This window comes from Nyctibius grandis, chromosome Z (assembly GCF_013368605.1).
Source record: "Nyctibius grandis isolate bNycGra1 chromosome Z, bNycGra1.pri, whole genome shotgun sequence".
Classification (NCBI taxonomy): Eukaryota; Metazoa; Chordata; class Aves; order Nyctibiiformes; family Nyctibiidae; genus Nyctibius; species Nyctibius grandis.
Genome location: NC_090695.1, coordinates 36,345,119 through 36,358,432, shown reverse-complemented (window position 1 = coordinate 36,358,432; position 13,314 = coordinate 36,345,119). Strand labels below are relative to the sequence as shown.

The window sequence follows — 13,314 nt, the reverse complement described above, 5'->3', positions numbered from 1 at the left end:
CAGAGGCAGTGAAAACAACTAACTGTGGATACCAAGTGAAGACTGTTTGGCAAAGTTTTATTTGGAAAGATTCAGTGTCTGCACAGAGTCGGCTCTGTGCAGGCTCAAAGGATAACTAGGAAGATTTAGTTCCTAATTCTGCCAGTCATTTAAGGGCATGAATAGTCCCATTAAAGTCAAAGAGATTACTCACTCACTTGAAGTTAACCACATACTTAAGTATCTTTCTGAAATGGATGCCTACACTTGCAGAATGGTAGTAGGAAACTGGTTTGCCAGAGACTGGCTACAAATCAGCTTTGTAATGTTTGTTTGGAAAGTCTGTCAGAGCTTTCCCATGAAAAGGTACGTTTCTCCACCCCATTCAACTCCCAGGATAGCTAGGAGCAAGTAGGTAAAACAGATAAAATAGTCCTTTGCCTTGTTCTTTAAAAAGATTATGCTGAGGCATAGAGTAACCTCTTTCCAGTTTGCCTTGTGTGTCAAGAGAGCCAATTTTTTTCTGGACTTGATTTTCTCATATTTGAATCGTAATGAGTAAGCTTATTACTGTAGCAAATCCTCCTCCTGGGAAGCACTTCTAAAATGAAATTAAAGAACAAGTGCTGATTGATTTGCAAGATTTGCAAAATGTTATTCATGTCGGTTGTTTTTCAAAAAGGCCAAAATATCCCAACTGCATTATTCCAGAAGTTTGAAAGGAGGTCCCCTATCACTGTCAATGATCAGCATTCTCTACTGAAAAGAAATTGAAGCTGAAAGGGAAGACTATAGTATTGTTCTTATTTAACTTCAATTATAGTAACAGAAGAGAGAAAACAATGTCCATGCTTTAGTGTTATGAAAACAAGATGCTCCAAAAAAATAGATGGGTCATTCATTTAAAATAATTTTAAACACCAAAAGGACAATGAGCCTGTACACAGAACAATAACCTGCCTAATTTCCAAAATGAGGCTAACTGTCCAAGAAATGACTATGACTTGTTCATCTGAAAAAACCCCACATATTCTACGCATAAAGGATAAAACACAAAACATGAAGATTTATAAAGTACACCACTTTTTTCCCTTAGAGGATGAAAGTCGTAAGCCATGTTAGAAAATGAGATACCTACAGAAGAGAACAGTATTTTGTCAATAGGAAAAGGTAGTCCTTCATAAAGTTATGTGACTTCAGGTACTCTGGGCTTTATTCCAAACCATACTTTGAACTGCCTTCATTATCAGGGAAAAGGGACAAACCTTTGTACTTTATTGCTCCACATCAAAAACATAGATAATTCTTTTTTTTTTTAATGTCTTCATGGCAAAGCCTAGTCTTTCTTACCTGCTATTGTGATGTTTTGGCACAATAAAGACCTATTTTGCATACAAGCTGCTGAAACATAAACAGAATATAGACTGTTGCTGAATTAAAACTATAAACTTTGTCCCCTCACCACTACTTTTTGGCTAATAAAGCTCTGTTTACTGTACCGGCTAACACAAATCAGCAGCTGGCAAAGTTCTGAGAAGGCAAGGTGGGTTGAGCAGTGGCCAGTTCTCTCTCTGCCAGGATTCCTTCCCTGAGTGTTAAAATGTACAGGTTAGGGTTTCTTCCAGGCTTTTCCCAAGGTGAAGAAGGAAAGTGGTTTGAGGAAAGAGGTAGAAAAGGCAAGCAAGCTGTAAAATTTTAAGGGGTTCATGAAATTATCCCCTATGTGTGTAGAAACAGACAGTGAAAAGGAATGATGGATTGTGATCGCCCTACAAGTATATATAGACATGAGATCTGCAACAGTGGAAAGGAGATAGACTGGACAGATGAGATGCAATTCTTTTGCTGATTCCTCTCTTTCATGACTGATCCTGCTTTGTGCTGTTGGTTCTCAATGACCGTCTGGAACCTACGCAACAACAGCATCTTTTGTCATTGGCTGTGTTATAATCCTTTTTCCCCTCTCCAACTCCTAATCTTTCTTGCTAGACAGTTCTCTTCAATATCACATGCATGCCAAGAGCCTCTGAAGTTTTGCATCAAATAATCTGGCACTGATGGAAATGTGTGTTCCTTTTCTGGGCCTGGTTGTGAGAAAACTCAGCAAAGAAAGCTGTGAGTTTCTATCTGAGAACATGGCTTCTGTCCAATAACATGTCAAGTTTGTCAAAAGTGTCTGACTGAAGCCATTGATTATCACACACTGGTGAAATGATTTGCCTGAAGGGGAAACAGAGCATTAATAAATTGAATGAATTGCACACTGTTTATGACAGACTGTAATGGTACAATCTTCTGTGTACTGTATATTCCAGATACCACCCCAGGTCCTAGCTGATTAATATTAATCTGTATAAAAGCATAAGAATCAATTTGGGATTGTAGCAGAAATCAGCCTTTCCTAGGATGCCTCACTGAAAGCATTTCCCAGGCTACATCATATGCTACCTAGTCTTAAACCATGACGATATATCATGTTTACCTTGTCAATGGCTCATTAGCCTGGTGACATGGCAAAACTAGCATTTCAGGCTTTAAACATGCCTGTCATAATATCAAGAATAACATCCACTTAGAAATGTGGAGTAAACTAAACTTGCGCTTTTAATTGCCCTAATTGCTGTGGTAAAGGATCTGAGGACATGGATGTTACCTTGTAAGTCCTATACAATTTTTGAACTACTCGAGAAAAAACACAGTAAATTTCTCTGTCTTTCTAAATGATTCTTACATCTTTATAAAATAACAAGAGCTTAACAGTCTTGCCAGAATTTTGTTGGCCCAAATGACAAAGGGAAAGGGAAAAAAAGCTCTATGATTAGTTGTATTGTGGATTTATCATATTGCGGAAAAGAGAGCTAAAAAAAACAAAGAATTCACATTGTGCAGAAATGTAAGGAAACCTTGGTACAAGAATGATTTCCTCAGTAAATCTGCTTCAAGGTCATTTTCTAGTGAGGAAATTCAAATATATACTAAATTATTTCAGGTATGCTTATTTAAAGGTATAGAAATGTCAATATTTTAACAGAAAGTCCAACTCCAGTCATGGTGTTACACATTAGCATCATTCATAGAATGCTTTATTGGCTCTGTAGCCAAGCACTTGAAAATACAGACAGAAAAAAGGGAAGGTATTTGATTTCCTAAATGATATATTGGTAGGAATGTAAGGTTTTTACCTTACTATTCAGCAAGGAAAAAAGTCAACCAAAAAACAACAACAAAAGAACCAAAAAAACCCCAACTCAAACCCCAAAACCCACAGCCACCAAACAGAATCACAGAATCACAGAATCACAGAATCAATCAGGTTGGGAGAGACCTCTGGGATCATTGAGTCCAACCATTGCCCTGACACCACCATGTCAACTAGACCATGGCACTAAGTGCCATGTCCAGTCTTGTCTTAAACACATCCAGAGATGGTGACTCCACCACCTCCCTGGGCAGCCCATTCCAAAGCCTAATAAACCTTTCTGAGAAGAAATTCTTCCTAATGTCCAACCTGAACCTCCCCGGCAAAGCTTGAGGCTATGTACTCTTGTCCCATTGCTAGTTGCCTGGGAGAAGAGGCCGACTCCCACTCCGCTACAACCTCCCTTCAGGTAGTTGTAGACTGCAATAAGGTCACCTCTGAGCCTCCTCTTCTCCAGGCTAAACAACCCCAGCTCCCTCAGCCGTTCCTCATACGTCAGACCCTCCAGACCCTTCTCCAGCTTGGTCGCCCTCCTCTGGACTCCCTCCAACACCTCAACATCTTTCTTGAAGTGCGGGGCCCAGAACTGGACACAGTATTCAAGGTGCGGCCTCACCAGCGCCGAGTACAGAGGGACGATCACTTCCCTAGACTGGCTGGCTACACTATTCCTAATAGAGGCCAGGATGCCATTGGCCTTCTTGGCCACCTGGGCACACTGCTGGCTCATGTTTAGTCGGCTGTCAGTCAGCACCCCCAAGTCTCTTTCAGCCAGGCCGCTTTCTAACCACTCTTCCCCCAGCCCGTAGAGCTGCATGGGGTTGCTGTGGCCAAAGTGTAAGACCTGGCACTTGTTCTTGTTGAATCTCATGCCGTTGGTCTCGGCCCATCTATCTAACCTGTCCAGATCCCTCTGGAGGGCCTTCCTACCCTTCAGCAGATTGACACTCCCACCCAGCTTGGTGTCATCTGCAAATTTACTGAGGGTGCACTCAATCCCTACGTCTAGATCATCTATAAAGATATTGAACAGCACCGGCCCCAGAACTGAGCCCTGGGGAACACCACTAGTGACCCGTCGCCAGTTGGACTTTACCCAGAAGGAAGTCTCCACAAATAGTCTCCACAAATAGTGTATCAAATTCCCTATCCTTTGTAAGGCTCAACTCTGGAAATCCATTCAGATTTTAATTGGCTTCCAGGACCAATGCTAGTGAAGACTTCACTAGGATCAGTGGTCTACTGTATTTATTCAAAATATTCTCTCCATATTCACTCACTCCCTCATCTGTGTGTCCCAGTTCACCAAGAAACTATACTCCCTGGAGAGCTTATATTCTCTCTCTCTCTCTCAAAAAAAAGAAAATATATTGCGCTTCAGCAAATCCAAGGGTATATTCTGAATTTGAATTAATTTCAGAGGGAAAAGTATCATGATAGTATTTTCATAACGTTTTTAGTGGTATGTTTCTCTTTTACTTATGTTTCTGCATAAAGGGTCATCAATAAATCACAGTTTTCCTCTTACAACCTGAAACTCACTCTTCAGCTTTCTTCAGTTGCCAAAGTAATTTAAGCTACAGTATGGCAAATGGAATGATAAGACTGAAATCCCTAGGCTTACATTATTTTTTTAAAAAAATGTAATTATTATCTAAAAGCCCTTCTGAACTCTACCTTTCCTGATGACTGTGTTCTGAAGAAGCAATCTGTTCTATATGAAGTTTAAAACAAGTTGGTAGCTTCCCATACAGCACTATGACTCATTTTGGAAACCTCTGTGCTGATATCAGCATGTTGAATACCAGAAGGAAAGTGACCCAGCAGGGACGTTGGGTAGCTTCATGGACTGAAGCAAATATTTACATTACTTCAGGCAACGGGGAGGTGGGGTGTCACAATGAAAGCCATATTTGTCCTAAGGATTATGTCACTGTTCCAAACACAGCCCCTCTGTGCAAAAAGCGAGGAGTGTTTTAATTACCCTTCTCCTCCCCCCGCATTAAAATATTTTTAGGATTACTTGATTGTGCAAACTGTGTGATAGCCAGTAGTCAGGAAACAAAGGGCACTGTATCCCTGAGGGAAAGAGATGGTCTTCTGAGCAATCAAAATTCTCAGAGATGCACAAAAGGTGAAGAGGTTCTCCGTAATGTGATGAATTGTGGTATCAGCTGTGCAGTTAATAACTTTGCCTAAAGAATTTGGTTGCAAAATACATAAATATTGGGAGAGTCCTGTCATGTTAACAGGAAAAACCTGCCTTTTAGAAAAAATGGTACCAGCTATAAGTAAGATATGGCTCTCAAAAAATAGAAAAGGGAAAAATAAATACCAAATACGCCTGTTAAATAGCTTTTAATATTCATGTACAACATTAAGACAATTGTAGCACTTTGTCTTCAAACATTTGAACAGTCCCCTGGAAATCAGTGTCTTATGGCTAGAAAAAGCAATCTAGGACGCCAGGCTACCAAATGCTAGGCTCATATTTTTTTTTTCCCTTGGTTTAACAAACGGTTTTAGGTAGAGTTCAGAAAATGGTTTGCGATGGAAAATGCAGAGGAGGCATTCAGATTTGTTTTGTACATGTAAAACATTTAGGCTGCCTCCTGCGAGCTTGGTCATAGGGTCAGATCTGTCCTTAACATATTGAGATCCACTGTCATTTGGATGCACACAGGACTGGGTATATTAATAACTACTCTGTTATTGTCTTTCTTCCTTTCCTTCCTAGATAAATGTTTTGGTTTGTTTTTTTTTTTTCTAAAAAGGCAGCACAATCACTTTATTACAAGTACTACTTTATGCTGTATTGTTTAATTCTGATTTGCCTGATAAGCTATATGGTATTCTTTAGACACTCATCCAGTAAGATGATGGGAACATTTCTGACAGTAAAAGTTGAACAAAGAATCAACCAAGTTATTTTCTACAAATACTTTCACATATAGCATTTGTTGTTCTCTTTCTGTAGTGTTGGTTCTTGGAATTTGACTTGGAATGCAAATAAAAAAGAACTTGAGAGTCAAAAATGATTTTTTTTCTTTAAAATGAAATTAGTAGTGATAGCCATATTGCCCAACAATAAATAGTTAGCTTACAATTAAAATTTCTAAAGCTTAAAATCTCTTTTTAAACTCAGTATTTTAGTGCATTCTTTTAAATAAGGGACTACATCTGTTTGCTCTTACATCTTTGAACAGTAGTGACAAAACTGCACATAATGCCATCTGAATAAAAGTAAACCGCTTTTTATTTTCAAGTGGTATAACATTGAAGAGAAACTGTCTCCAACAACACTGAAGAGAAACACAGTCTACTACAAGACAGAGCTAACACAAAAGTTTTTTAATTTTATTGTGTACTTTTTCCTTGGGAGTTCATAATTCATAGGCCAAAATTTATGCCGTTCTAACAATAAAATTTTCCTTCATAAAATCAAAACAGTATCCTTTCTAAATTAAACAGGTTTCAGTGGTCTCACAGGTTTCCAGAAGATGTTCAGTATAGAGATCATATGAAAGTGTTTTAATAAAGTTATAGCTGTTAGCTCTAAAAATTTGGACCCAGCAATGCTGACAAGTTTGCACTGAGGGTAAGTGTGCTCTATGGTCCACAGGTAAAAGTATGATTTATTTCATACCTTTGGGGTCAGTCTACTATTTTGTCTCCACACAGACGTCAGAAAAAAAAGTGGTTAAAAAAAAAAATTCCTCAGGAATACCAACATAGTTTCTGCAGCCAATTTTGGAAAAAAAAAAAGATAAATTGTGATTGTGTTACCGATATTTATTCTCAGACATTTGTATCATGTAGTCCCCTAACAGTAACTAAAAGACATCTTTTCAAACATGTTTTTTTCAGGACTGAGCCAACAAAAGCAATCAAGACTATACGAAAATGTCAGTCCTGAAGACCAGACGTGTTTGCTGGAAGAGCATGCTTTTAAAAAGATTTCATGAAGACTGTTTATCTTATTAGTGGTATGCCATAGGACAGAAAATTCCATGGGGGAAAAAAAGAAATGTTAATTTTCACTCTAAATGTACTCACTAGGGAAATTTAATCTCTGACCAATGGGAAGGTCAAGTGCAGGCAGCGTTAATCTCTTTAATTATGTAAGGGAAAACCTTCTATTTGTTTCAGGGCAGGATGCTCTTACTCTGTTTCTATAGTAAATTCATAGCTATTCTGAGAAAGACAAACTTGCTGTAACAGAGCACATTTAAAGTGAAACAAAGCCTCCTTTGCTCTAAGGTGATGGATGCTTTCTACTGATCTCATGTTTATTGGGCGTATGTTAATTCTTTATATCAAAGACACATCTTTTGGGCTTGGTTCAGAAGAAGTGTTGGCAACATAAAAAATACTTTTCAGACAGCTTAGTAACTGCTTAAGATTACCAAACAAAAACCCCACAGTTTCTCAGTGGATTTTATAGGGTTTTATGAAATGCAGCTACATGGTGTAACCAGACATTATTTCAGACTGCACTTCACCCACCTTGACTAACCAGTTCTCTTTTTCAAAGGGAAATGCAGAGAAAGATTTTTGAACCTTCAAACTTTCAAACATTTTGACAGTAATTCCAGCATTTTACCACTCCCTTCAAACGTCAGGGCTCATTTTAACAAGATGCACCAGATTTCTGCCTTTTTTAATCATTCTGTTTCAATTTGCAGGATAATGGCAGTGCGCCTTCCAAAGGCAGAGATGCTGTTCTGTCTTCAGTGTCCTAGTACAAAGTTTCTGGCCTACTGATGGATTCAAGAGCTCCCGCCTGGTTCTTCATCCTCTCATAGCATTTGTGGAAACCTTGCAATCAATACTAGACACGGCAGCTGGCAGAGAGATTTCAAAGAATTTTAATTGCTCTTTTGAAACTGCAACAAAACATCACAGCTAGACTGTCTTTGCAGAATTTTAAAGCATCACATTTTTCAGATGTGAAAGTTTGAGCTTTTTTTTTTTTTCTCCTTCAATTTTTTGTGAACCAGAGCAGATCCATTTACTAGCTGGTTCCTATTATTAGCAGGAAATAGTTATTTTAAAACAGAAAGCACACTGAATCTATCTTTTTGGACTGTCCCTTACTGTCTCTCAATTACACAGCTTACATAGTAGAATGTCTTTCAAAGACAAAACTTCAGCAGTATGGAAATAAGAATGGACCGGGTGTTGCTCGTTGTCTGTGATTTCACAAATTGTCTTGAAATTGTCATGCCTGGAAGCATGCTAAATGACAGAAAAGCCAAGATGACAGAAAGTGACAGAGAATAAATGAATTATATTTTCTTTTTCCACTTATTTTTTTTAAATTCTGTTGCTTTTATCCATTTGAAACAGGCAGCTTTGTAAAGTGCTTTCAGATACTCTGCCCTACACTATTGAATATTGTTTTTTAGTTCTGTAAATCAGAAAAAAAACATCAAGGAAACATAAAAGAAAAAAAGAACCTAGCTCTTCAAAATTCTAGAAGAGGGCATCCAGATGCCTTTTTACTGGACAACGATTTTGCAAGACCAAGGTCGACCAAGTCAAGAGGAAGCTAAAAGAAATATGTAAACTGTTTAAAAGCAAAATTAAATGCCTAAAGGGAATATTTTTTTTATGGAGCATTGAACATTTTCCATTGTCTAAATAGCGAAGTTGTAGTTCAATTGTAAGTTAATGGACTCATTTTAGGAGATAATAAAATTTCATGGTCTGTCTTCAGCAGGAAGTCAGCGTAAATTATTATCTTTTGGCTATGAAGCCCTATTAATGCAACTAAGGAATCTAAGTCAAACCTAAATCTTTGAAGTTTTTATGATTCAAAAATAAAAACTAAGGTACTCGTGTTCCTGAATATAAGAAACACAACACCTGGAAATTCTTATTTCCTTCTAACAGTCTCCTGGCATCTCTGTTTTGTCATTTGTACTCTTTTTCCACTTCCAGTTAAGAGACACACAGGAATAAAAGCTTCTAATCACATAGAGTTTTTATTTCACCACTTCTAGTAGTAGGGTATTTTTTCTGCGAGCTTTGATTCCCATTTAAATGAACTTTTTATTCATAATATGATAAATCTATCACTGATCTAATTACTCTTTATCCAGTATTACAGCTGCGAGTGTGTGGGTGACAGCTAGAGCCTGTATCTTTCTTTAAGTAATTTCACTGTAACTCTAGGAGATATTTCAGAAGGTATGTTAAGAATATTTTTGAATTCCCTTTATAGTAGAAAAATTTTATGTGCGTCTTGGCCTACTGCCCAAAATCTCGGTTGGAGAAGAAAAGGCTGCATATATTGCACATTCATTACGTTTAGAGGGAGTATACACCCTGATGTTTAACTTCCACCCCAGGCAATGAAGGGAGAAAAACTTCCAAGAGAGTCACAGTTTTACACCAGGGAGTTAGTTCTGTTCCCTAGATTAAAATAATTTAAAGTAAAGTAATAAAACCTATTTTGAATTCACAGATGATGTTCTATTTAACGGTACACTTAGAAATATTTTCCAAGATTTTTTCTTCAAACTTTTTTTTTCAAACTATGTCCAGCAGTCATAAGCTGGGGAAGGAATAAAAAAACCTAAAAATGTCAAGTCAGCATAGCCTTGTCATTTGAGGGCTTGCCTCTTTTCTCCTTCAAGCTATCTGCAATACCATGATTGGTCTCAGAAGTTGAACTGAGAAGCATCATTCTTGATAACCACACATTTCTTCACTCATCCTATTTGAATAAATCATGATGTCTGAAGCAAAATATACATATCTTGGTTTTTAATTTTGAGGGACACAGACATCTGCAGTATTGAGAAGTAATACAGCTAACCACAAAGCACAAATTGCCTCTTACAGTTTCTTGGGTTTTGACCTTTTCTCCATATTTCATGTTGATCAAGGCTGGACAAGCCAGATCCATGGAAACACGGCCTGGAAGAGCAGAACCTTATTGGACTATTATATTATCTCAAAATAAACCAAACCAACATACGTCGACTGCTGCATACATTAGCTTTATTCCTTCAGAATGTGTAAAATGTATTTTAAATGTGGAGTCTGTATTATACTTGGCAAACATTAGTTTCTTCAGTGAGGGAATTTTATACTTTTCTGGCAGTAGGAATAGAGACATGGCAAGGCAGGACACTTTTAGATGATGTGTAAATATCAACATCTCTTTCACTATCTGTAAGCTAGAAATACGTGTTCATTAATCTGTTAAAGTGTCCAGTTCAATTCTGTTTCTTCTATTTATTCTTTACTCCAGAAGGATAAAAGCTTGTTTCTTTATGATTCTGAAGGAATCAAACGAAAAGTCTGCCTCTTAATCTTCTACACAAAAGCATGGGCCAGGGGGGTCTGAAAGCCAGAGACTTTCCACACAGCAGTTTGTTCCTGTTTTTCTTCTCACATGCTTCCAATATGAATGACTAGCCATAGCTTTCAACTGTACCAGTAGGCACAAAGAGATTAAAGCAAACTCTTATTTGTAAAACAGGAAACAAAAAGACAACAGGGCAACGCTTTCTCTTAGTAATAATTGGTAAAAACAAAGTAAACTTGTTAAGGATGAGGGTGTGCATACAAAAGCAAAACAGGACACGCCTTCTAGTGTGTCGCCTCCTGTAAAATGTTTCACCAGTGTCCTCTAAATCCCTCAAAATATCAAGGTAAAAATTGTCAAGACTTTAAATTACATTTTAAAAATAACTCTGCTGAGGAATTTTGGCTTAGTATCCAAACTATTACAATTCTTTGTTTTTAATGTGAGATGACGCTTTCATTTTTTTTACAGATATAGGCTATGCCTATAAAACAGCAGGTTCAATGAAAATGAAAGGTATGAAGCACAAAATTTAAATATACTTTTAATGCAGAGCTTCCAGTATTGGAATGCATCAATGCAAGACACCAACGAAGCTGAGAATTTAAAATCATAATTTGACAAGAAGGATGAGAACATTCAAGAAGAAAGAAACCCCACACAGAAAAGTTTAGGATACTTTATATTCCAAGTGAAGACAGCTTAACAGAATCAACTATCATTGCTTACAAAAGGAAAAATATTTTGTAGAGGTATTTTCAAGATTCAGATTTAAGGCTCAGTAAGAATGGTGTCTTTGGAAAGGACAAACCTAGTAGCCAAGAAAATTTACCACAACATATATTTATCAGAAGTAATTATTGCCAACAAATACAAAATTGTTGCTTTCATTCCCTGATGTCTCATTTTAAAGATAAAGCTTTTCCTTCATCACTTTTAGAGACCTGTAAATACAGCATTGTAAAAAATGAAAACAAAAAAGAAAAACTGCAACAATAAATTAAGAAAAAGAAAAGAGGAGGAAGAGGAAAGCCCAGCCCACCAAGAAGAAAATGTATTAAAAGCAACAGAGAAGTTATGAAGTGGAACCAAAGTATCATATTATGTTTTCCTTCCAAGAGAAGTTTTGGGGGTTTTGCACATGAAATAAAATAGCAGCAAAGAAAAGGGTAAGTACAAGTGCATTTGTGTCCCACTGGAACTTGTTTTTATTAACCAAAACAGTAGTACTCATCAGAATCAAGTTTGGGATGCTTATGCAGAGGTTGTGAGTCCTCCATAATAGAAGAATCACTGAACTGATCCACATCTGAAGGTGTCTGGTGACCAGAGACATCATCAACTAAGGTGTCCAAATAACTCCCCACTGATATTCCATCCAGTCCATCACTACAGTCGTGTAAACTGTTACAGCTGCCGTGGAGGGATGTCTCCTGACTTTCCAGCAAGCTGCACAGGCTGCCACTCAAACTGCTACCTCTGCTGGCAGTGGCCTTCTCTTCAATCATCCATTTGATTGATTCAATACTTTCATTGATGATGAGTAGCTGGCGCATAACCTTCACATCAGTGGCTCGGAGATTAACCTACAAGACAAAAGTGATTAAAAAAATTACTCATTTTCTTCAAAATCAAACTCTAAATAGCAGGCTGGAGGCAATGAATTGGTTAAAAAAAACACACACACAAAAAATCCACCTTTCACATCTAGGACAAATCTATTTAAATACTTAGTAAAAAAAAAAGTATTGCTATACTAATACTTTCAATGAAGTCTAAGTGGGAACCTGATCAGGCTACATAAGCAGTCCATTAACAGGAATGCTAGTCAATGACAAGGCTTGTACACACACTAGTACAATGCTACTTAGATGAGAAACACAGCTTTTATGACAACTCTTGGAGATAGCTTTTCATTATTCAGAGAAGCAAGACACAAACCCATTTCCATTTACAATTACTCTAAGCTACTTAGCAGATCCAGGCAGCTACGTATTCACCCCAAATTATCCTTATTATGGCTCCCTGGCTAACCTAAAATTTTCAGATGTGCATCATTTGGAAAAAGGCTTGTGGACTTTTAACTTTTATTCACACTACACCTGAGCTTATGTTGCAAACTGCTGGGTAAATGTCTGACACTTGAAATATTGAACTTATTGAAACTGTAAATTTCCAATTATTTAAACTCCTATTAGATGAAGGTGATGAGTTCACAGTCAACCACTTATTATTGATTAACATAAAGAGCAACAATTTGCAAAAAATAACTAAATAAAAAATACATATTAAGCACAAAGTCCTACTTTCCAACTTAGTTGTGGTGGTTGATGCATACACACAGAAGTGTTAATGGTAAAGCACAATGGAATATTACAGTGCTGCATTTCAGAGATACATTTAAGATAACTGACTTAATGTTTTCCTTAACAGACAAACTCTATAAGCCACTGTTTTACTCAAATTTCCACAATGAGAAGACACATAAAGGAGAGGCCTAAAGGCTTTTATTTGTTGCTTCTTTCTTTTCATCTGAAACATCACAGGTGTTGGCAAAAAAAATCTGTGTGACCTCATATTCATCACATGAAACAAGTAAAAATACTGAAAAGGCAGTCTGACAGACTGAAGATAATTCCAGGTTTGACCATAGTATCAAGTGTGGAGAGTCAGAAGCTACTTCCATCCATACTGTGAGAAGATAATGCTAATTTGTGACCTAATCAACTCTCCAGCCCTTTCCAACAGCACCTCAGCACTACTAAATGTTTGACATCACAACAGACATACTTCCAGTCTCATCACTTCCACAGTCAGA

At 37.3% G+C, this 13,314-nt stretch overlaps 1 protein-coding gene across 1 annotated transcript in view; it reads right to left on the bottom strand.

Moving 5' to 3' along the window:
• Positions 1 to 11,027: 11,027 nt before the first annotated feature.
• LURAP1L (leucine rich adaptor protein 1 like) overlaps positions 11,028 to 13,314 on the bottom strand; it is a 34,346-nt gene continuing 32,059 nt past the window's right edge. Inside the window, exon 2 of the mRNA XM_068423834.1 lies at positions 11,028 to 12,082. Coding sequence (XP_068279935.1) covers positions 11,708 to 12,082 — 375 coding nt within the window. The 3' untranslated portion in view covers positions 11,028 to 11,707. The remainder of the gene's footprint in view (positions 12,083 to 13,314) is intronic.